We start from the raw sequence: 21,680 nt of genomic DNA, 5'->3' as shown, positions 1-21,680 counted from the left end.
TTTTGGAAGGGAAAGCGAACGAAGAAAGTCCGAAATAACCTCAAATGATACAGACGACTTAGATTTGTACAAGTCTGCAAAAAATTCCATAAAGCGATTATTGATATCCTTTGGATTAGTCAATATTTTACCATCCTTGTCAGCTATACTATGAATTGATCTACTGGCATAAGAACCCCTCAACTGATGAGCTAATAATTTATCTGATTTATCCCCAATCTCAAAATGTTTCTGCTTAATTTTTAATAACATCTTGTTCACCTGGTCTGACATGATCTTGTTATATTCAAATTTAAGTGACCTAATGTCATTTAGAACACAAGAGTCAGTGGTATCCCTATATAGTTTTTCCAATTGGGCAAGACGAGCATCTATCTCTATCAGGCGTTTCTGTCTGCGTTTCTTTACTGCTGACTCATAAGAAATTATGTGTCCCCTCATCACAACTTTAAAAGTTTCCCATAACACTGAATCAGAAACATCTCCTTTATCGTTGGTCTTTATAAACTCTGTCAAAGAATTCAAAATATGCTGACTATATTTCTCATCTGAAAGGAGGCAAGTATTAAATCTCCAATTATAACTTGGCTTTGCCCAGCCGAAATCTAAAGATACCGAAACAGCAGAATGATCAGAGATCAGTATATTATGATACTTGGATGAAGAGACATTAGATATTAATTTAGAGTCTATGAGAAAAAAATCTATTCTTGAATATGACTTGTGAACATGGGAAAAGAATGAGTACTCCTTATCAGCCGGATGCTGTAGCCTCCAGATATCAACAACATCCAGCGACTCGGAAAGATGTTTAATGACTGAGGTAGAATTAAGAGAAGGGTCTGAACGGACAGGAAATTTGTCCAGAGCAGGGTCCAATATACAGTTAAAATCGCCACCAACTATAAAGTGAGTATCGGTTTGAGAAGGTAGAAGATTAAATACTTTACGAAAGAAAGCCGGATCATCATAATTAGGGGCATAGAGATTTAAAAAAGTAAAATGTTGAGAAGCAATCATGCCAGTGACAAGAACGTAGCGGCCGTTAGGGTCTGTTAACGTGGATATATGTTTAAACGAAACTGAGTTACGAAATAATATTGAAACCCCTCTGGCTCTGCACGAGAAAGTGGATTGAAATACCTGGGAAATCCAATTACACTTTAAGCGATTCTGTTCGCCATGTTTAATGTGCGTATCAGGAGTTGCGTATCCAACTATTTAAATATAACGTTAAGCTGCACACGTAGCCAAAATTACAATAAGAAATGTAGAGGAGCCTTGCCCAGTCTACTGACTTAGTTATACAACGTGGTTAACTTATGAAGACTGTACCGCCCTGACCTCACCAGTGATAGAGTCAGCAAAGGCTTGAACCTTCTCAGCAGTCAAACACATGTTTGGATGAGTTGTAAGTCACGATAAGTCGGGCTGGGAAGAGCAACCCATGTCGAACATTCGCCTCCTTGAGACTTTTCCTCACGGCATTGAAAGCCTGACGCTGCTTCAGAACCTCAGAGGTGAAGTCCGGGAAGATGAGTATGCGCGCTCCGTTGTACATCATTGACTGCCGTGCAAGACGCAGAATCTTCTCCTTATCCGGATAGTGATGCAATCTGGCCACCATAGTCCGAGGGTGAGAGTGTGCGTTTCCGATCGGGCCCGTGCGATGGGCACGGTCAATCTTCAGGGATTTCGGAAAATTACTGGAGCCAAGGATTTTCACAAGGAAATCGGCTACAAACTGAGTTGGGCGGCCCTCCTCCACCTTTTCGGGCAGACCAACGATCTTAATATTTTGCCGCCGCGAACGCCCTTCAAGGTCATCTAATTTGGATGACAGAGATTTACATGTTTCGAACCAGTCACGGCAGTGAGCCTCGAGTTCAGAAATTCGGCCCTCGTGATCCGCATTAGCCTTTTCGAGTTCCGTAACTCGTGAAGTAACTTCTGACAGCGAGACCAGCGTTTGAGACAGCGTAGATTCCAAAGAATCAAATTTTTCGTTCATGGAACCGTTCATTGTTTTGATAGCCTCCATAATGTCGGCGAGATTCACCGGATCCGTGGAGTTAGCAACGGCCTGAGCATCGTCTGACTGACAGGCACCTTGTTCACCTGCATCCTCTACTAATTTGTCTCCTTTTTTGGATTTTGGCTTGGTCATGATGTCTGTGATCGTAAGGGAAGGTAATGAGCAGATTTCAGCATAAAAACTATTAGTGAAATTAAAGAATAATCAAGGGATTTGACGCGCACAAAAAAACACGACTACTCCATGTGGTGCTCGCTTGCGCCCCCCCATTTAGTATGTTTTTTGTGGTCTTATTTCAGCAACTTTCATTTTAATTTTTTTCAATAACCACGCATAAACATTATTCTCTTAAAAATACAAACAGCTACATTCATGTTGCTCACATATTATGGTAGCCCTGTTTGTGCTATATAGAGTGAATTTACACCTTTGCCATTGACATGTTTATAAATAACTGAAAAAAGCACAAATGTCAGAGCATGTCAGAACATCCCAAGGGCCCCAAAAACACCTTAGACCCCAGAGGGTTAATATACCATTGGATCTTTAATGTTGTGGGCATATTTTTCTGCTGGAGGTCCTGGACTTCTTATTCAGATACATGGCATCGTGGATTCTATCAAATATCAACAGATAAAAAATCTAAACCTGACGCCTTCTGCTAGAAATCTTATAATGGGCCGTGGTCGGATCTTCCATCAGGACAACAATCCAAAACAAACATCAAAATCAACACAAAAATGTGTTCATCATTACTCAAGATTTAACAGTTTAAATGACTGTACGGCCTTAATTTAATGCAGCAAAAATTATTTTACAGTGTAGGCTACTAAGATCCTTTCTTTCAGCCTTTTTCTTGGTTGCTTTTATAAACAGACAACCATTTATTTAACAGTGCCTTTTATAAAAGAGACTATAATATAACTAAAAATTACCATTATGTAGAATATTTTTGTACTTCACTTTTATTTGTTCCCATGTTCTAGTGTGGTGACTCTGACATTACAATGAACAAAGTAATTATGTAATTATTAAAATACAAATATATAGGCTAATAAGTGATAAAAACATCTAACATGGCCACTTCTAACGGATTTAAATTGTCTGCTACTTTTTGCCAGCCCTCTCTCCTGGCTTTTGCAGACTTTGAGGTGTTCCCTGGCGTTTTGATTAAACATTAAAATTCCAAATAAACTTCGACTATTAGTTCTTGCTTTACTGAGGAGAAAAACTGAGCGCGCTCTTTGGCCACGCTGAGCAGCCAATAGCAGCGTTGCTGATCAATGTTTCTACTATCGATACATATCCCCTTTCAAACAAGCGCATGAACGCACAATTATCTCACTAACTCAATCCAGCTATACTAATCATATCCGGCAGGTGTGTTCGAAGAACCTAATTAGCCAGATCATGATTAGCACGATGATATCATCTTGGATGTGTAATTTGATCTCGGATGTTTTAAGCAACGTACGAAGAACGGGCCCCAGTTCCTCTGTTTTTTGCTTAGTGTTTGATATGTTGAGACCAACCTTTCCAGTCTTTGGTAAATGTCTCCTGTGATTTATTTTTTGGGATTTATTTGCTGTATGTAATTTCCTACATTTGATTTTGTTGTCGTTATATTTTCTTTTTGACATTTTTAGATGTTTTTTAATTGACCTTTTTGGGAAACACTCACCCTCTTGGCTTTTTGTGTTGACCCCTTGGAACAACTGGAGTTACAGTTTTGGAATAACTTTATCATTAGCCTTCTACATTCAGCCCTTACAGCCTAGTTCTAACCCTGGTCCTTACAGTCAGAATGTATATTTAGATGAATACATCACAACCTTCACAATTTGATATTCATCCTAAGCCATTGCATTGTTAGTGTTAAAGGGACACTTCACCCATTTGCATTAAGCTTTGTATCGTTAGAAACCCAGTCATATTTTTGAATGGTCGTGCATTATTCCCTTATTTTCCCCTGAGACGGGAGAAATACGGATTTCCGTTTTGCAGTTCCTCCTTATAATGATGTAAAAATCGTCATTTTGCGTCATTCTAAGCAGGAAGTCCCATTTCTTTGTAGAGGGGTTGAGACTACAACGCTACAGACCTATTACAGATCAGTGGGTGGGATTTCACTTGTAGAAACTAAAAGCAATATCCGCAATCTTGTTTGGAAGCTCAAGCTAAGCTAACAGGCGCTGGGGAGCCAGATGTGAAGTTACGACAATGGCGGAAGGAACTCCATATGATATGGAAGAAGAGGAATTCGAAAGTCTGATGCTCGAATCAATGTTCGTGGCTATCTGAGGCTGATGGAGAAACAGGAGGCGGCTGCTGCGGCTTCTGCAGACCTGCCTGTCCGGGACGAGGAGCCAGGACTGGCTCGAGCTGGGGCGGACTGATGGTGCCTGTGCTCTCACTGTGCGACTACGGACACAGAGATAGAGTCCGTCTGCTGCAAAGAATTTCAACGATGCCAATTTCTCCTGATACGAAATCTCTGAATCAGACGAGGACACGGACGTTTGTGTTGTGAAAATTAGTGGTAGTGGCTTGCGGAGCTGTGCAATGTGGTGCATTGTGAGAGTTGTTGTCATTCATACAAATGCGCCCTAAAGTTACTTTATGTCGCTCCTTGGTCAAGAAGGCACCAAATTCGAAACTTATGTTACATTGCGACTACATATTTGACCCACTTTCAATAAAGATTAATGTTCCCACGGGTGACATGCTCCTTTAACCTGTTAACCGTTGCCAGAGCGCGGGCGCACTGAAGCGGTTTTATTTATATATAGTTCAAAGTTACTATCAGATTTAATGTTATACCTTGACAAACTATACATCATTAAAAAGATATAATACTCAAGTTTCAGTATTTGACCACTATTGTATTCTGAGAAACTTATAGCGACAGTTATTTCTTAATTTGTGTCAGGAGTTATGAAATGAAAAAATGAGTCGATACCTTTGATATGAATTATGCGCGTCAGCCGCTTTCATTCATAAAAAAACTCCGTGCTGTCGTCATGACAGCGATACACAAAACAACGTCCTTCAGGGCTTTTAGCTAAAAAATTTGCAGATTTGGAGAAATATTGATATATTCTCATAGGTTTACATCAGATTTCTATAGACAGGAATAATATTTATTGAATTTATACCCAAATGCGTCGATGTAATCATTATGAGCGTTTGCATACTCGGTTAATGTGTTTTCAATTCATACCAATAGCCTGAGGGCGCCCTCGCCGCCCTGTGCACAGTATTAGAACATGAAGAAGTGCCATAATCATGTGACAATCCAGGAAGCCTCGAACACACACACAGCTAACAACAGATCGCGCTGTAACTATGGCTGTAACATGCAGATACAGACATTTTGAAGACAATAAACATGTTTGCACTGATATTTGAGTTACCTGTGTTTTTCAATCCATGCCAGGTATTTCCATAATAATAGATTATATTTATAATATAATGCTAATCTATATAGAATCGTTGTGCAGAACACTATCCAATAGTATATTTTCTGTCTGATTTTTTATCTGAAGCCAAATTAGATCACAGAAAATTATTTAAAATACTCGATTTGCTTTATAAAGTAAGTTTATAAGCACAAACATGGTTTTAATCTCATAAATTGTCGTGTATTGATGGTGTGCTAAGCTAACATGCTAGCTAGCCCTAGGTGCACCTGCCACCTAGAAGTTATATTTTTATTATTTTTTGAATGCTTACTGAAATGTTTCTTTATTCAAGAAATGCATTAGATACAGTTTAAAATGTAAGGGTGAACTTTGAGAAAAGAAATTAGTGACTGAAACCACATGAATAGCCTGTGAATAGCCAGTCGTTAGTAACTATAATGCAGACAAAAGAAATGCATATTTACAGCCATAACCAGGCTGGAGAGGTGTGAATGTGTGCAGGGGGAGACTGAGACTGAATGGGGCTCGTTTGCACCACAAAACAATAAAGAAAATATACTGGATAGATGGTTAGAAGATGGCAATAAACATCAGTAGCATTTTAGCATCAAATCAAAATAAAGTCACATGACATGGTCTTGAAAAACATTTCACTAAATACAGAGTTTTGGACTTATTATCTTAAGATTTTAAACATAAAATGTTTAGACATGTGGCATTAGCTGTAGTGCATTTCTAGATTGCTCCAGTGCCTACTTCAATTTTATTTTCATGAGGATATTTCATAAAAAATAATTTCTAATAACTTTACAAAACTTTGAAGCTATTTATAACAATTTTTGTCATTATGACAATAATTACTTCTACATTTACAATAAACTGCCAGGTGTCAGCTTTCAAATGAGATCATACTTGTGCTTTTAGTACAAAGGGTTCATGAACTGTATCGGTTTCAGTTTGGGTATGTCATTTCTTGGGATTTTTCAAAAGTGGGGTTACAGCTTAACAGGTTAACCCTCTGGGGTCGGCAAACGCGCCGGCGCGTTTTGCTGGATTTTCTTCACATAGTAGCACAATTAACTTAAATTAGTCCGTCATTTAGTGTCATACAGAAAAAAGAAATATGAAAAAAGAATCTGTGAGATGTCTACTTTTGTATGTGTCTACTTACAATCAAAACAAAACATTGTGCTTTTGTAAAATAAAGAAAATAAACAGGGTGTGCGTTCTGCCTCTCCATCTCTGTGAACTTTTTTTTCTTGAGCACGTCTATAAACTGAAACAAAACTCAGCGAATACTTGTCACCCATTTATGAGCCATATATCTTTATGGGGTGGTGTGGCGCAATGGATAAGACACATGGCTTTGGTGTGAGAGACCCGGGTTCGAATCCACTGTGAGACACCAATGTGTCCCTGAGCAAGACACTTAACCCCTAGTTGCTCCAGAGGCGTGCGACCTCTGACATATATAGCAATTGTAAGTCGCTTTGGATAAAAGCGTCAGCTAAATGAATAAATGTAAATGTATAAACATTTAAGTGTGTACTTTTAAATGATCAGATTCGAAATGAAAACAAATATTCTCTGTTTAAGCAATTTTTATAAAACCAACAAGATGTCCAGTTTCTCAAACCTTTGCTCATTACTTTTAATTTGGCCACGCCCACGCGTGCAAAAAAGATTGACATGCAAATCTCCACGTGAAGGAACGCGAACGCGCTCATTACCTCAAAAACAAAGCACCAAACTTCATCAGTCTCTGCTTTTCATCGAGTTTGGAAGACACGCTGTGAGCTTAGTCAGCTTACATTGGATTTACCTCAGAAGAAGAAGAACGCGATTTGAAGACAAGAAAGATGTAAGGTAAGAAATGTATTCTGAATTCTATTAGTTAATGTTATTGTTGCATAAACTTCACATTGCAGTTGAACTGTTGCTAGATGAATGCTGAATATTATAATGTTTAGACCCGTGTTCACTGTTAAATACTGTGTTTGTGGATATCTGCTCAAACGTAGATATGTATATGGTAACAATAATGTTTCATAGTTTGGAGCGGCTCGATCGCTTCAGTAAATAACGCGCTGGGCATTTGAAAAGCAAAACGCACCAAACTTTAGGCTTCATGTTTTTACTCCAATCTCATTTCATAACGTCATAATGAATGGAAATATTTGAAGTGACATGATAATCAATATATTTTTCTCTACTGTAGTGTTACTGAAGTGTTCCTTTTTAACGATTGATAGGCCGCTTGCTATAGGTTATTGTTATTATTATTATTTTATGCAGCACTGCAGCCTATGCCTACAAGGCACAACAAACCTGGTGTTCATTATATATATGTGTGTGTTTTGTGATTTTTAAAAAGCAATTTTAACCATAAAAATCAAATGTATTCCCAAAATCGTGCAGCCCTATAGTTTCTCTTGATATCAGCATGTTCACAGTTGTTTTGATTTTTTTTTTTACAGGGACCAGATGCCACTGATGAGTCCTGCTGACTTCAACATTCACATGAGTCTCTGTACATGAACATGGTAAAGTGAAAATCAAACACCTTGGAAATAACAGGTATGTACGTTTCAGGAATGGCACAAAGGTGTGTGACTTTTCAAATCTCTGTCTTTAGATCAGTGTGTTAAATAATGTGTTTTTTTGTCATTTGTTGTGTATATTTGGATTATGTTGTGTTGTAAATAAATCCAAACAATCTAAAAGCCATTCTTTTTTAAATCTCCTCATTCTTTGTGCAAGGTTGCTCAGAATGATAGGGCCTGATAGCACCTGGTAGGGCCATTATGGGAGGGTCTTTGTCTTTCTCAGGTGTGAAAGCCATCAATATTAATGATGTGTTCACGCCTCCTCGCATAAAGCTTTCTTACACAAAACATGTCTTACAAATTTAAAATCGATATATAGTTTTTTCTGATTGAGTTGTCAGGATGATTTTCACATAGTTTTGGAGCAAATATTTCTAGGCTACGTGATACAATTTTCAGAAGTCGTGTGAAGAAATAATCAGTATGGGTTTCATGGCCTTATTTCAGTGACAATTGTTTTTGTTTTTATCACAAACCACGCATAAATGTCATTATCTCAAAACTACAAACTTTTACATACATGCTGCTGACATATTATTGTAGCAGAGTTTGTGCTGAATATAGTGTAATCAGACTTTAGCCATGAAAATGTCACAAGTAACAGAAATGAGAACTAATGTCAGAGCATGTCAGAACACCTCCAGGGCCCAGAAAACACCTCAGACCCCAGAGGGTTAATAAAAAATAAATAAATCCCAGCCAACTGATAAGAAACTCTGTTTCAGTTAATCACCATTTGGTGTGTGGTGTTAATTTTGAACCCTGGCTGATGCTGGGTACACACCAAAAGATAATCGGGCTGATTTTGGGCCGATTTCCCCCATTTCCGACAATCCTAGCTATGTCCTGATTATCTTGATGATTCTACAGATTATTTTATCAGATTTTCCCTTGGTGTGAGGTGTGTTAAGAGTGTCCAAACCTGCTCGGAAGAACGTCGGAGCCGCCCTGATCGCGACATGTTGAATATTTACGATCAGAAATCCTGATGTATGCCCGAGGACAAACGCGCTCACGCTCTGGAGATTATCACGTGAAACGAAACAATATCCAATCAGAAAGCGAGATGATGGAAGACGGAAGCATAACAAACGCAGTCATGGCGCAGCACAAAGTGAAATTGATGTGGACAGCAGAGATGGAGGTATGGAAAAGAAAAACGTTTCTTTTTTTTCCGTGAATTTTCTGTGAAAATCATTCCAAACACTATCATCGCAATTTCTTCCTGCATATCATCCGCCAAGCTTATTCTTAAGTCTTGTTGAGACTCTGAAAATCTGTGTGGTGTGCTTTCTTTGTCACATCATGGTACACCACACACTATAGGAGCAAAAAGATGAAAATCTAGGATTTTTTGTCCTCATGTTTGTGGTCTATCACATTTTGAAAATCTTATAAGTTGTAAAAAATATTTTGGTGTGTACCCAGCATGCGATGCTAACTGTGCACAGCCACTAGATGGTGCTGCTAGCTTGTTCAGTGCTGTCGGAAGCAAGTCATGTGTGAAATAGAAGCATTTTACAGTAGAAAATTCAATCTTCATACAGTCCATTCCCTTCCCCTCACCCCAAACAATATTTTTCTTAAACTTATGCAATTCATGTGGGTCATAAGTCTGTGAAAAAAAATCACATTCCTGCAAATGTTTTGTCTCTTGCGGGTGCTAAGCAGCCGCTTACCTTGCTTATTGGTTAAGTCAGCCTCTGATTACAGCATAGTTAACCCTCTGGGGACCAAAAACGCGCCCGCGCGTTTTGCTCGTTTTTTTTTTTAGCAATGAAAAATAAACACAAAATGCTCTGTTAATTTTGATCTTTCATTTTCGTGTAATACATCAATCGATCCTGTTCAGTTTCTATTTTTTTTCTGTATACTCACAATAAAAATAAAGTGTTTTGCTTTTTGACAAATAAAGAAAAACTAACATGATGCTATTTCTGCCTTCTCTCTGTCAGTAAACTCCCATTTGAAACGCGTTCGAAAATGATCTATAACTCCGCGAAAATTCAGTCAAACAGGCAAACAGACCCACGGGCATAAAGCTTGAGATCGCAGCTTTTAAATGAAGTAATTTATATAAAAAACAAATATTATCAGCTTCTGTAATCTGTATAAAAAGAGAGCGACTCCAGTCGAGCTCATTACGAGCCATTCAAAAGTAATTTGACCACGCCCCGGAGAGCGCGTGCTATTCAAACGCAAATTCTGAGAACCATTTCAGTCTGTGAAACGCCCCCACATCATCTGTAAACAAAGAGGCATAATATAGCCTACCTTATGGAGAAAATTTTCCGTGCTGATATGAGGAGCAATATGAGGAGCAGATCCCGCTGAGGAGTGAGGTAGGCTAAGTTATCCTTTCTCAAGTGTTAATGTGGAATAACGTTATGGAATAACGTTGTAGGCTTATGTAAACAAAAAGATGAATCGCGTTTCTATAATATGAATCGCGTTTCTGTGAGATGAATGAAGGGTACATATTTGTAAAGACTGTTTAGCCTAAATATGAATCGCGTTTCTGTGAGATGAATGAAGGGTACATATTTGTAAAGACTGTTTAGCCTAAATATGAATCGCGTTTCTGTGAGATGAATGAAGGGTACATATTTGTAAAGACTGTTTAGCCTAAATATGAATCGCGCGTCTGTGTGTGAAAGAATAAACTGCTTTGCTATAGCCTACTGAGATGAGTAAAAATCGACTGAAATATGTTGAAATAAAATGTATTTGTATAAGCAACGTATTAAACTGCAAATTAACATTTATAGGCTATGCCCTAATATTTCATAAAAACAACGTTACAGTCAGGCGAAGTATGAAAGACAACATTTTGTTGACTAGATTTGGGTACAGTTTTTACTGTAGAATATACTGTCACATCAAATAAGCTTTTCTGCTCATATATATAAAATACTATTTTGTCAAAAATAAAGTCATAGACTAAGATGTTCCAATGTTGGCTATATTCAAACTAATGAATACATATGATAAAATGTAGGCCTATAATCTTTTTTCTTTTTTACAAAGAAAGAGTACTTTTTTGCAGAAATATTGCTGAAATTGTAATTATTGTTGTAATTGTAACCTTTTTAATAAAATAGCAAAACATATTTACAAGATAGATGTAAGCAAAATCTTAAATGGTCAATATAAGTCTTCTTCAAAATATATATTTTGTCCTTGCATTGTGGCTCAGTCAGTGTCACACCTGAATGAATGGCTAATTATGCAGAGTCATTATGCAGAGTGGGTGGGACTAAGGTGTAAACTACTCCTCCCCCTCGCATATTGGCTTTCCAAGCAAAACCTGTTTTACACCATTTAAATCAATGTATTTTTTTTTGTGAACGATAAAGCAAGACTATTTTCACATAATTTTGAAGCTAGAACTCAAAGAGAAAACATCCATTAGTCAAAAGTCTTGTGGGCACATATTTTGTATGAGTTTTGTGGTCTTATTTCAGCAGCTTTCATTTTTATTTTTTTAAATAACCACGCATAAACATTATTCTCTTAAAAATACAAACATCTACATACATGTTGCTCGCATATTATGGTAGGCCTGTTTGTGCTATATAGAGTGAATTTACACCTTTGCCATTAACATGTTTATAAATAACTGAAAAAAGCACAAATGTCAGAGCATGTCAGAACATCTCAAGGGCCCCAAAAACAGCTTGGTCCCCAGAGGGTTAATTATTTTAAAACCATTCACCTCAGTATCTCCAGCTGACAGTTTGGACTCTTCAGTCCATCAGAAAGAAGCTTCACTCCAGAATCCTGCAGGTCATTGTTACTCAGGTCCAGCTCTCTCAGAAAGGAGTTTGAGGATTGTAGAGCTGATGATAAACTCTCACAGGACTGAGCTGTGAGATTACAGCTGTGTAGCCTGTGTAGAGAACAAAACAAAGAGCAGTAGTAATGCTTATTAGCGTTTATAATCTGGAGCTTGAAAAAACCTTTAACTGTAGTGAATTAAGCCAAGCTAAAAACAATTATTTCTTCATAAAACATTATTTATTTTCACACACAATACATTTATAAATTTTTCTGAACATTCTAGGCCAGCAAGACACTCATTTAAAATGAAGGCAATTACAAAAGACTAACAGGGTTTATAAATGAATGTAAAGGAGACTCTTACAGTGCTCTTCTGGTGTTTTTGATCACTGTTAGTAGTCTCATCAGTGCTTCATCAGATCTTCTGTATTTCTGCAGTTCAAACTTTTCCTGAGTCTCTTCTGACATGAGGAGCACAAACACCAGACCAGACCACTGAGCAGAGGAGAGTTTCTGTGCTGAAAGATTTCCTGAGCTCAGATTCTTCTGGATTTCCTTCACAAAGTCATCTTTCAGTTCACTCAAACAGTGGAAGAGATTGATGGTCCTCTCTACTGATTCCTCCTTCTCTATTTTCTTTTTGATATAGTTAACAGTGTTTTTCATGTCCCCTGTTTTCTGTTCCAGTCCTGGCAGTAATCGCTTCAGGTCACTCTGATTGGACTCCAGACCCAGGAGGAACCGGAGGAAAAGGTCCAGGTGTCCGTTCTCACTCTGTAAAGCTTTCTTGACTGTAGCATTATGAAGCTTAAACAGTGGCTTTTTGGACAGTTTCCATACCAGTTTTTCTCTCCAGGATTGAAGAAATAGGTCAGCTTTCTCATCTTTGCCCATCATAAACACATAAAGAGCAGCAAGGAATTCCTGTACACTGAGATGTATGAAGCTGTAAACATTTCTTGTTGAATCCTTTTCCTCCTGAAACATTTGAGTGCATAACCCAGAGTACAACGACCCTTCACTGACATCTAGTCCACATTCCTCAAGATCTTCTTTGTAGAAAATCAGGTTTCCTTTCTCCAGCTGTTGAAAGGCCAATTTCCCAAGCTTCAGAATAATCTGTTCAAAAGACACTGCATTGGAATTAGGTTCAGACTCACAGTATTTTTCTTCCATCTGTTTCTTCTGAGAAATTAAGAAGCTTGTGTACATCCCTGTGAGAGTTGTGGGAGTTTTGTCATTGTTTTCTCGAGCCAGTAGAGGCTGAAGAACAATAAGAGAGATCCAGCAGAAGACGGGGATATGGCACATGATGTACAGACTCCTGGATTTCTTGATGTGACTGATGAGGTTTCCAGCAATCTCAGGACTGCTGTTATTTTTGAAGTATTGCTCTTTCTGCTCATCGTTAAATCCTCGCACCTCTGTTACTTGATCAATGTAGTTTCGGGGTATCAGACTGGCTGCTGCTGGTCTGGATGTGATCCAGATGAGAGCAGAGGAAACCAGGTGTCTCTTAAAAAGGTTTATTATTATCTTACTCACTGTTGTTTTTTTGTGAACATCTGTAAATCTACCACGCTCTTTAAACCTCAAAGGGAAGCGACATTCATCCAGCCCATCAAAAATGAATAAGACTTTGCCATCACCTTTAGGAAGAGAAGGCAGTTCTTTAGGATCACTAACGAAGTGTTCGTGAAGCAGTTCCATGAGACTGCAGTTCTCTGTAATCAGGTTTAGCTCACGGAATGGCAGAGGAAAAATTAAGGTTATTTCCTGATTTTCTTTTCCTTCAACCCAGTCAAGGATGAATTTATTGACAGAGACAGTTTTTCCCACTCCTGCGATCCCCATCGTCAGTACTTTTTTGTTTCGTTTAAACATGTCATTACACTTGATTGCCGTCTCCTTGGCAGTCAGTCGGTTGTGATTTGATTCGATCTGTATCACCTCATGGTCGTTCACTCTTCCTCCAGTCTCATTCTCCACCACATATAAATCATTGTAAATATCGTTCAGGTATTCTCGATGACCCGTCTGTGAATTACCAACTAATATCCGCTCGTAGTCCTGTTTTAATTTGTCCTTCAGTCTGCGGCTGGTCTCTGTGTAATCATGAAGAGTAACTTGACTGTCCGCAGTTGAGCCTTTAAGAAAGAGGGGAAAAGACAGCAAAAAGTAAGTGATTGTGTTTTTCATAAATTCCTGCTTCGACTATATTCAAATGAATCACACTCTTTCTGATTATACTGAAGTTGCAACATAGAAATGCCTTGATTAAAACTTGAAGCAAATGGAATTGGATTTATCGGATTGTCACTATTGGACTCAGATCAACTTAAAGGAATAGTTCTTTCAAAAGTTGTTTCAAACCTGTATGAATGTTTTTATTTTTTCTACTATGGAAGTCAATGGGGCCCATCAACTGTTTGGTTACCAAAATACCTTCCTTTGTGTTCAGCAGAAGAAAGAAATGCATACAGGTTTGAAACCAGTTGAGGGTGAGTAAATGACAGAATTTTCCTTTTTAAGTAAACTATTCCTTTAAGGCCACACTGACCAAAATTATTACACGATTTTTTATCAAACCATTGACATCTAGTACACCAAAAAAGACATGAGACTGTATTAGGGTTAGGTTGGGGTTATTGCAATGACCCTGCATATTTAGAAGTTGCTTGTAGAAGTTTTAATTCAGGGTTTAAGACTCTTGTAAACCATTTAACCATTCGTAAAAAATGACTAGAGAGTCTGTTCTAATAAATGTACTTGTATAAGATCTGCTGCTGTTCTTCTTGGCCCTGTAATTGTTGCTTGCTGTTATATTTTCGCTTGATTCCATGTACAGACAGGTATGATTTACCCCTGATCTCTTCTGAATGAGCTCCAACAGCGGCGGATGTCTTCGTGTTGCCTTCAGCCTGACTTGAGTGTGTGGGAGAGAGAGGATCACTCACTGGGAAACATAAGTCACACAAACACATCAGCAGAGCAAAAAGCAAAGTTTAGGTCAAACCATTACATTGGTGAACAATCAATCACATTACAGTCACAGTGAACTAAATGTTACTTTGCTTGTGATTGTTCTCCAGCTGCTCAGCCAGAAGATTCTGGTTCATCTTCCTCAGGATCTTCACCATGTTCTTCACAGCTTCTTCTGGTCCAAAACAAGCTACCATCTTATCCACTGTGTCTAAGATATCTGCATTCTTCATATCAGACTTTTTTATACACTCATGATTATTCTCTAAGCACCACTGAAACTCCTTTAGATCATCTTCTCTCAGGTCCTTCAGCGAGTTCTTGAGCAGCTCTTTAACAGACGTCATCGCCCTTCACAGATTCACACCTGCAGGATAAAAAGAAAAAGATCTGAAGAAGTTTCACTCTTAACATGTTGACATAAGCGCTCAAATGTTATTTGGATTATGAAATGAAGCTCCGATCAGATCAGGACTCTCATCCAAACTCATCTGTTAAAGGGGTCCTATAATCTTATTTCTCAGCAGCTAATCACTCTCTCTCACTCATATCCAAGGAAAATCATCAACTCGATCATCCTTTATGTGGCAGGATAGGTGATGTTGCCCTCCTATTGGCCCTGGGTAAGTGTGGCTTTGGCAGACCAATGAGGTGGAAGCAGCCACAATATTTAAGGACCCTTATTTTGACTGGTGTACAGGTCCTCGTAAGTCTGGGTTCTTCCGTTCCCGGCATTCTCGTTTCCGTTCTCGTTTCTTCTGAGGTATGTTGACACTTTCTCTGACGGTGTAATGATGTGAATAGCTCTAGTAATATGCTCTATTTATAGTTTAGTTAGAGCGGGTCTGGCGGTGCTGGCATTGTGGCGGAGTTCAATTTCAGGTATGTTGATATTTGCACTAAATTTTGAATGCTTGCATTTGGGGTATTTATGATGTTATGTTCAGCAGTAATAACATGTTCCCGGCAACATTTTCTTTTTTTAATTTGTTTTGCACACGTGCATCTGTGCTTCTGGTTTAGAGCTTGGTTATTCTGGCGGGTCGCTTGGACTGCTAGCATACGAGCATTGCGTCCACCAGGCTGCCTACCAGTTTTATTTTTCTTTGTTTACAAGTATAGTTCAGTTTGTTTCTTTTTGTTCGCGCTGGGTTGTTTTCAATATAATTTTTTGTGTGATTTTGGTTTCTTTTGCTAACAGTGGGTTTCTTTTGTTTTTAATTAATTCTGTTTTGTGTTTTTTTTTTTCTGTTGATGTGGTTTTGACCTTTTTGCATAATGTATTTTTATTAGTGTTTATTTCCCTTCATCCCCTGTCTTGTTATTCTGGTGCCACGTAGGCACTGACTATCTGTCTTTTCTGCAGAGGATGCCGTCAGCGGGGCCTGAGTATTATATCCGCCTAACATTGTGTCTGTAAACTTTACTTTGGTTCTTTCGTTTTCATTATTTAGTGTAATTTTCTTGTTTTTTTGTTAATGTGTGTCTCTTTTTCTTTTTTTCTCCAGGAGCCAGTGATGACTGTTGTGGAACAGGGGAGGCTAGCTGTTTCATTTGGTAGTGTGTGCTTCATCGTGTGTTGACAAAACTTCCTTATGGTGTGGGCGCGTGGAGTCTGATTTGTGGTGACTTGAGGTGGGTTTGGACGACCCACTGAGTTGCAGCCGGCCTGCCCTGTTCCCACTAAGCCTGGCCCTGGAGAATTATTCCTGTCATGTTGAGAGATTCCTGAGAGCGAGAGTATTTTAATGGTGCTGGTGATTTTATAAATAAAGTGTATTTTGTACTGCTCCTCACGTTATTTACGTTATATACGTTATTTCTGTCTCCAAATGGTAAAACTTACCTGTGTGTCCTTATTGGGAGTTATTTCCCTGGTGCTCCACCAAAAATTAGTAAATGTAAATCCAATAAAATAAATAAATGATAAATCAAATGACAACTACATAAATAACTAATGATTATAAATGATCATGAAATCAAGGATAAAAGGAAAGAAAATAAAACAACAATGTATGGTTGCTTAAAGTAAAACACAGATTGTTATCGAAACTTTTAGATAATTCATTCCTCTTAATCATATATGAAAACACTGGATTACATAGACTGATTGAATGCAAGCAATGATCATGATAAAAACATACTCTGAAAAGCTTGTGTGATCAGGTCGTACTCTTCCTTCTACATGCTCTTTAACAGAACAGGTCTTCTCTGTCGTACCGCATACCAGCGTCAGTTGAGGGTGTGTGTCTGATGTTGGATGAAAGTGTCTCACAAAACAAACCAATGTACAAGAGTCTGATGAGACACCCTCCTGAAACTGTAACTAATAAAGGTGCTTTCAAATGATTCCACAGTGGCCCTGTGACGATGACATGCAGTTAAGATATCGTCACCTGGTCCGTGTGACAGAAACACATGAGCACAAAGTACAAGTTTTGTAATTTAGGGTATTTAAGCCAGACCTCCTCAGCCTTAAGAAGAGAAGGGGTCAGTGAGTTAAGCTGAAGTTGCTATAAGAAATTATGGTCTGTTCCCAACAACTTCCACTCCAATATATGTTCAAAATGTTCCTTCACTTAAAAGAGCTTAATTATCATATAAAGACAATTACATCCAATCTCAGTAATATGTAAATAGTATCACAGAGGACAACCAACAACCATCTTGATTACAGGGACTTCAAATAGCTTGTCACCTTAAACATTTGACCGTTCTGTTTTAACATAATATCAAAGATGTGACCACTACAGATAGATCTTATCACCTTAACCTTTTGCTGTTCTGATTTCACAGAACATCAAAGATGTGGGCACAGAGGAAAGATCCTCAATTTACATTTAAGACAGAGTTTCAGCCTCATGTTGAGAGGGAAGACGAATCTGTTATTTTTAAATTACACTTAAAAACAGAGCTTCATTTACATGTTGAAGGGAAAGACGATGTGCTTAATTTACATGTAGAGGGGGAAGACAAACGAAATAGAGGATAAATGTTTGAGCTGAGAGGATGAGATTCATTCTGTATGACTCCGCTGAATCCGAAGTGCTGTCTGTACTTTGTTACTACTTTGCTGTAATAAACTTCATTTTTGAGATCTTCGACGTCCACATCATTTTTTCTTACATTGCGTTTGTGCCGTTTAAAGCAAAGTAGAAAAAGTGTGCGCTGAGATAAGCGTTTGTAACTATTCTCTTTTTTCTTTTTCAATTTGTTTTATTTTCTTTATCCATTTTCACAGACTTGTAATTTGTACCCCAATTATTGCTATTTGCAGAGGTGAAAAGTAACAAATTACATTTACTAGCATTACTGTAATTTAGTATTTTTTACTGGAAATCACCGTCCCAATCTGGCAACATAGATTCCTCATTACATGCACTTCTTCTGCAATGTCAGCAACAGAATTAAGTGCAGTTTTTGCTGTGGCCTCAAACACCAAAGGTGGCCTCATGTAGCGCCTATACTTGATTCTATAAATGGATCATGTTTTCAGTTTCAGAGATTCAATTCTCGATTTGTGTCATTGTGATGGCTACGGCCACACAGGGTAACATTACCTCAGTTCTAAACATTTGATTATCGTTTTATTTCATCTCTTTAGTTGGTTGCACTGATTATTTCCAGCCATCTAAACTATATTTAAATAATGAACACAATACAGTTTTTTGATTTGGTTTATTTTGCTTTACCTTTACATTGATTTACAGGGAGTGCACTAATCACATGTTTCTTTGTGTTGAGTTACCTGGACCTTTTGGGGGCGGTCCCTTCCTGGTTGGGCAAAAGGAGTGGCTAAGGGCTGAGGAGACCTATATCCGGGAGCCAGCTCATTAGGCCATACCATGTCTCATCATGTGCCAGGGGGGATTTTGTCCTTAGTTAGCTCTTGAGTTCTCAAGTGTTAGTTTGTTTACCCCTTCTATGTTATTTGGTTTTGTCAAGCCGTTATATAAGCTCCTTTCTGTGTCTTTGTGGGAAGGTCAGTTTTGTTCAGTTAATTTTGTGTTACGAGTCTATGTATTTGAGTCTACATTCAGTTACTTTTTGTTGACCTCTTTTTAAGGCCTAGTTATTCATTTTGGTCTTAATGTAACTCCTCAATATTTTGGGTAATAAAACCCCTTTTTTTGAAAACCGTCTCCTGTGTCCTCTTGCCTCGCTGCCTTGGTCCCTGACAGTCATGATTAAAAGATGTTTTACATTATCCTCTGACATTACTCACATTGCCAGTAATAGAAGCCAAATAACATCCTTAAAATCCCTTACAAATGAATAGATAAGCTTTGTTACCACAAACAAAGTGTGTGTCAGTAGAACAATGAGTGTTTCGATTTCACATTGTTAGAAGAATTTTGTCACATCTGGAAAATTCACACATCTGGCTTAGACTCACTACATTCTTCCCTTCAAGGCACCAGGAAGAATTCACTTATTCCCTTCAGATTTCACATTAAGACAAACTAATATCTATAATCAGTACTGTTATATACAGTCAAATGCCATGAACTATAATGTTAATGAGAATACTTGCTGTAGTGACATACACTGCCCGTGAACAGCAGTTTGTTGTTCCAGGAATAATTAGCCACATTATAGACACATCTGTAAGCATTTGATTTTGTCAATGGTTCAAAATGCAGCATTTAGCACAAGTGTCATCCTGAAATTTCCAAAAGTCATTGTGAAAATCTATTTATTTACCACCTCATATTCTCTGTTTTAAATTTTTGCCATTTGTTGTCTAAACATTAAGGCAGTCTATGCTTTAGTACTGTTACTCTAAACGAGTTATCTGACAGGTTTATCATTTTGATACTAAAATTAGTTGATTTCTTCGATGATGCATCATACTGCATTAGTTAAGCAGTGAGTAATGTTGTATGGGAAACAGTTTAGATTGTTGAATGGCAGGGCTGTGCATCACCAAATTACACAAACATCTCATTAAAATGTCTACAAAACCACAAAACTGATGTGAGATCAGGTAAAAACCATAAACACTGGTTCACTGAGATCATCCATTATCAGCGAACCATTGAAATTTCGAAACATTTGGAAACAGTTGTGACGTAACAAAGCCTTTTTTTCTTTTTTTTACCAAATTCACGTGACGAAAGCGGCCAGCACTAGTGAAGACAAACATTTGATTGAACAAGATCCAAACTGGAGTATAAAGTCAGTATCTCGGTGCTCTTTGATGCGGGATAGTTAAACTTACAAAAATCATATACTGTAAGGCCAAGGCACTCGAGAATTTAGAAAAAATAAAAGCCTTTATTCATGGCTATAACATTTTTATAAACATTCATATATCCGCACTGCAAATGTGTCTGAGGATCACATGCCAAGGACATGGAGAGGAGTGAGAGGAGTTAGTTTTAACCACAGAGGAATGTGAATGCAATCTAGCATAGTTTCCACTGATGCATATGTTGACTGAAGTATTCTCTTTAAGGAATGAGGATTGTGTAGCATGAAATATACATTCAATTTTAAACATGAACACGTTTCTCTACCTTGTAAAGATAATGTAAGTTCCTTTGGTCAGCATATAAACGCCCAACCTTTGTGTATTGACGAATGAAGACCATCTCTCCAGTAAATAGTTTTTCTCTGCTATGTCTTGACATATACTGATAAATAAGAGATCTCATGGCATCTCATGGTGTTCGCTTCCGTGATTCAGGGAGAAAAGCTTAATTCCAAGTCTAGACTAGTGCCAGTGCTGCCAACTCTCAGGCATTCAGTGTGAGACTCACGCTATTGACACTTACTCTTGTTACACAACCATATTCTCACGCAGTGAAAAATCACAGAGCAAAGACACTGATATCAACAGACAAGACAGAACAGGTTACTATGATATGAAACAAAGTCTCAGCTTTTAAATTCTGTCAATTTTATTATAACATTCAAACAATAAATACCGCACTATAATTCTAACACCAAGCTGAACTCAAAAGTTGGCAGCCCTGCTAGAGCTAAGCAATAAAAAAAAAACTGTATAAACAATGTGTCAATGCTGTTTATTAAGTCTAGATCAATGTGAATGGATACATGACACTTTTAAATCTATATCTATCAGTATTTTATAAAGTAGTATTTACTAACCATGAATAATGACGATGTGGTGTTGCTTGTTCCTCCACTGAACTTGAACTGTCTTGAGCAGAAGTTACTTTGAAACCCCTTTAAACGTGCATTTTCATAAAGGACTGTGGAGTTGTTTTCTTAAGAACTCAAACCTGTTAAACCAGAACTTTTTCTGAAAACTAACAGAACCAGTTTTTCAAAAGGATTTGTGACTTTTTTCTTTAAACGGCGTGACTTGTGGCATTGCCTTCTGTCACGATGCAGTTGAGACAAGGAGGAAGCAGGATCCAAATGCAGCACACTTTATTCCATAAATTCCAGACTTTACAAACACAGGCTAGAGAACAGGATGCGGGAACAGAACAACTAACATCAGCGCTAAACACGACTAAGAACTCACAATCACTGAACTAAAACACAGGGCTTAAATACAAGGACAAACAAGCTAACAAGAGGGCGTGGTTAATCTGAAACACCTGGGGAGACTAATAGACATAACAGGGAACTACTGAACATGAAAAGACAGGGGAACACAGACCGACATCACAACACCTTCGAAGCTTTTTCCTGTTGTTCTTGTTTTTTTTGTTTATTTCAAAGCCCTCGGAGACTCTAGGTTGATCTTCCTGAAAGCAGTCATGTTTTGCATATATAACAGTTGAAGCTGCATAACTATGATCCTCATTATTGATATCCACTGTTACAGCAGTGTCAGCTTCATAGATGTCATTGTTCTCATTGGCATCTTCAGTAAGGGTG

General features: G+C 38.0%; 1 protein-coding gene across 1 annotated transcript in view; it reads right to left on the bottom strand.

The window, feature by feature from the left end:
* The window catches only part of LOC311289743 (NLR family CARD domain-containing protein 3-like), a 53,281-nt gene extending 32,290 nt beyond the window's left edge, over window positions 1-20,991 (bottom strand). Inside the window, exons 1-5 of the mRNA XM_084407987.1 lie at window positions 20,940-20,991; window positions 14,914-15,192; window positions 14,707-14,799; window positions 12,208-13,990; window positions 11,779-11,952 (exon numbers count right to left, since the gene is read on the bottom strand). Coding sequence (XP_084264113.1) covers window positions 11,779-11,952; window positions 12,208-13,990; window positions 14,707-14,799; window positions 14,914-15,172 — 2,309 coding nt within the window. The 5' untranslated portion in view covers window positions 15,173-15,192; window positions 20,940-20,991. The remainder of the gene's footprint in view (window positions 1-11,778; window positions 11,953-12,207; window positions 13,991-14,706; window positions 14,800-14,913; window positions 15,193-20,939) is intronic.
* Between the last annotated feature and the right edge of the window lie 689 nt (window positions 20,992-21,680).

The sequence above is a fragment of the Rutilus rutilus genome, assembly GCF_951802725.1.
Source record: "Rutilus rutilus genome assembly, chromosome: 4".
Classification (NCBI taxonomy): Eukaryota; Metazoa; Chordata; class Actinopteri; order Cypriniformes; family Leuciscidae; genus Rutilus; species Rutilus rutilus.
The sequence above is the reverse complement of the archived record's forward strand: the minus strand, read 5'-3'. Positions and strand labels throughout refer to the sequence as shown.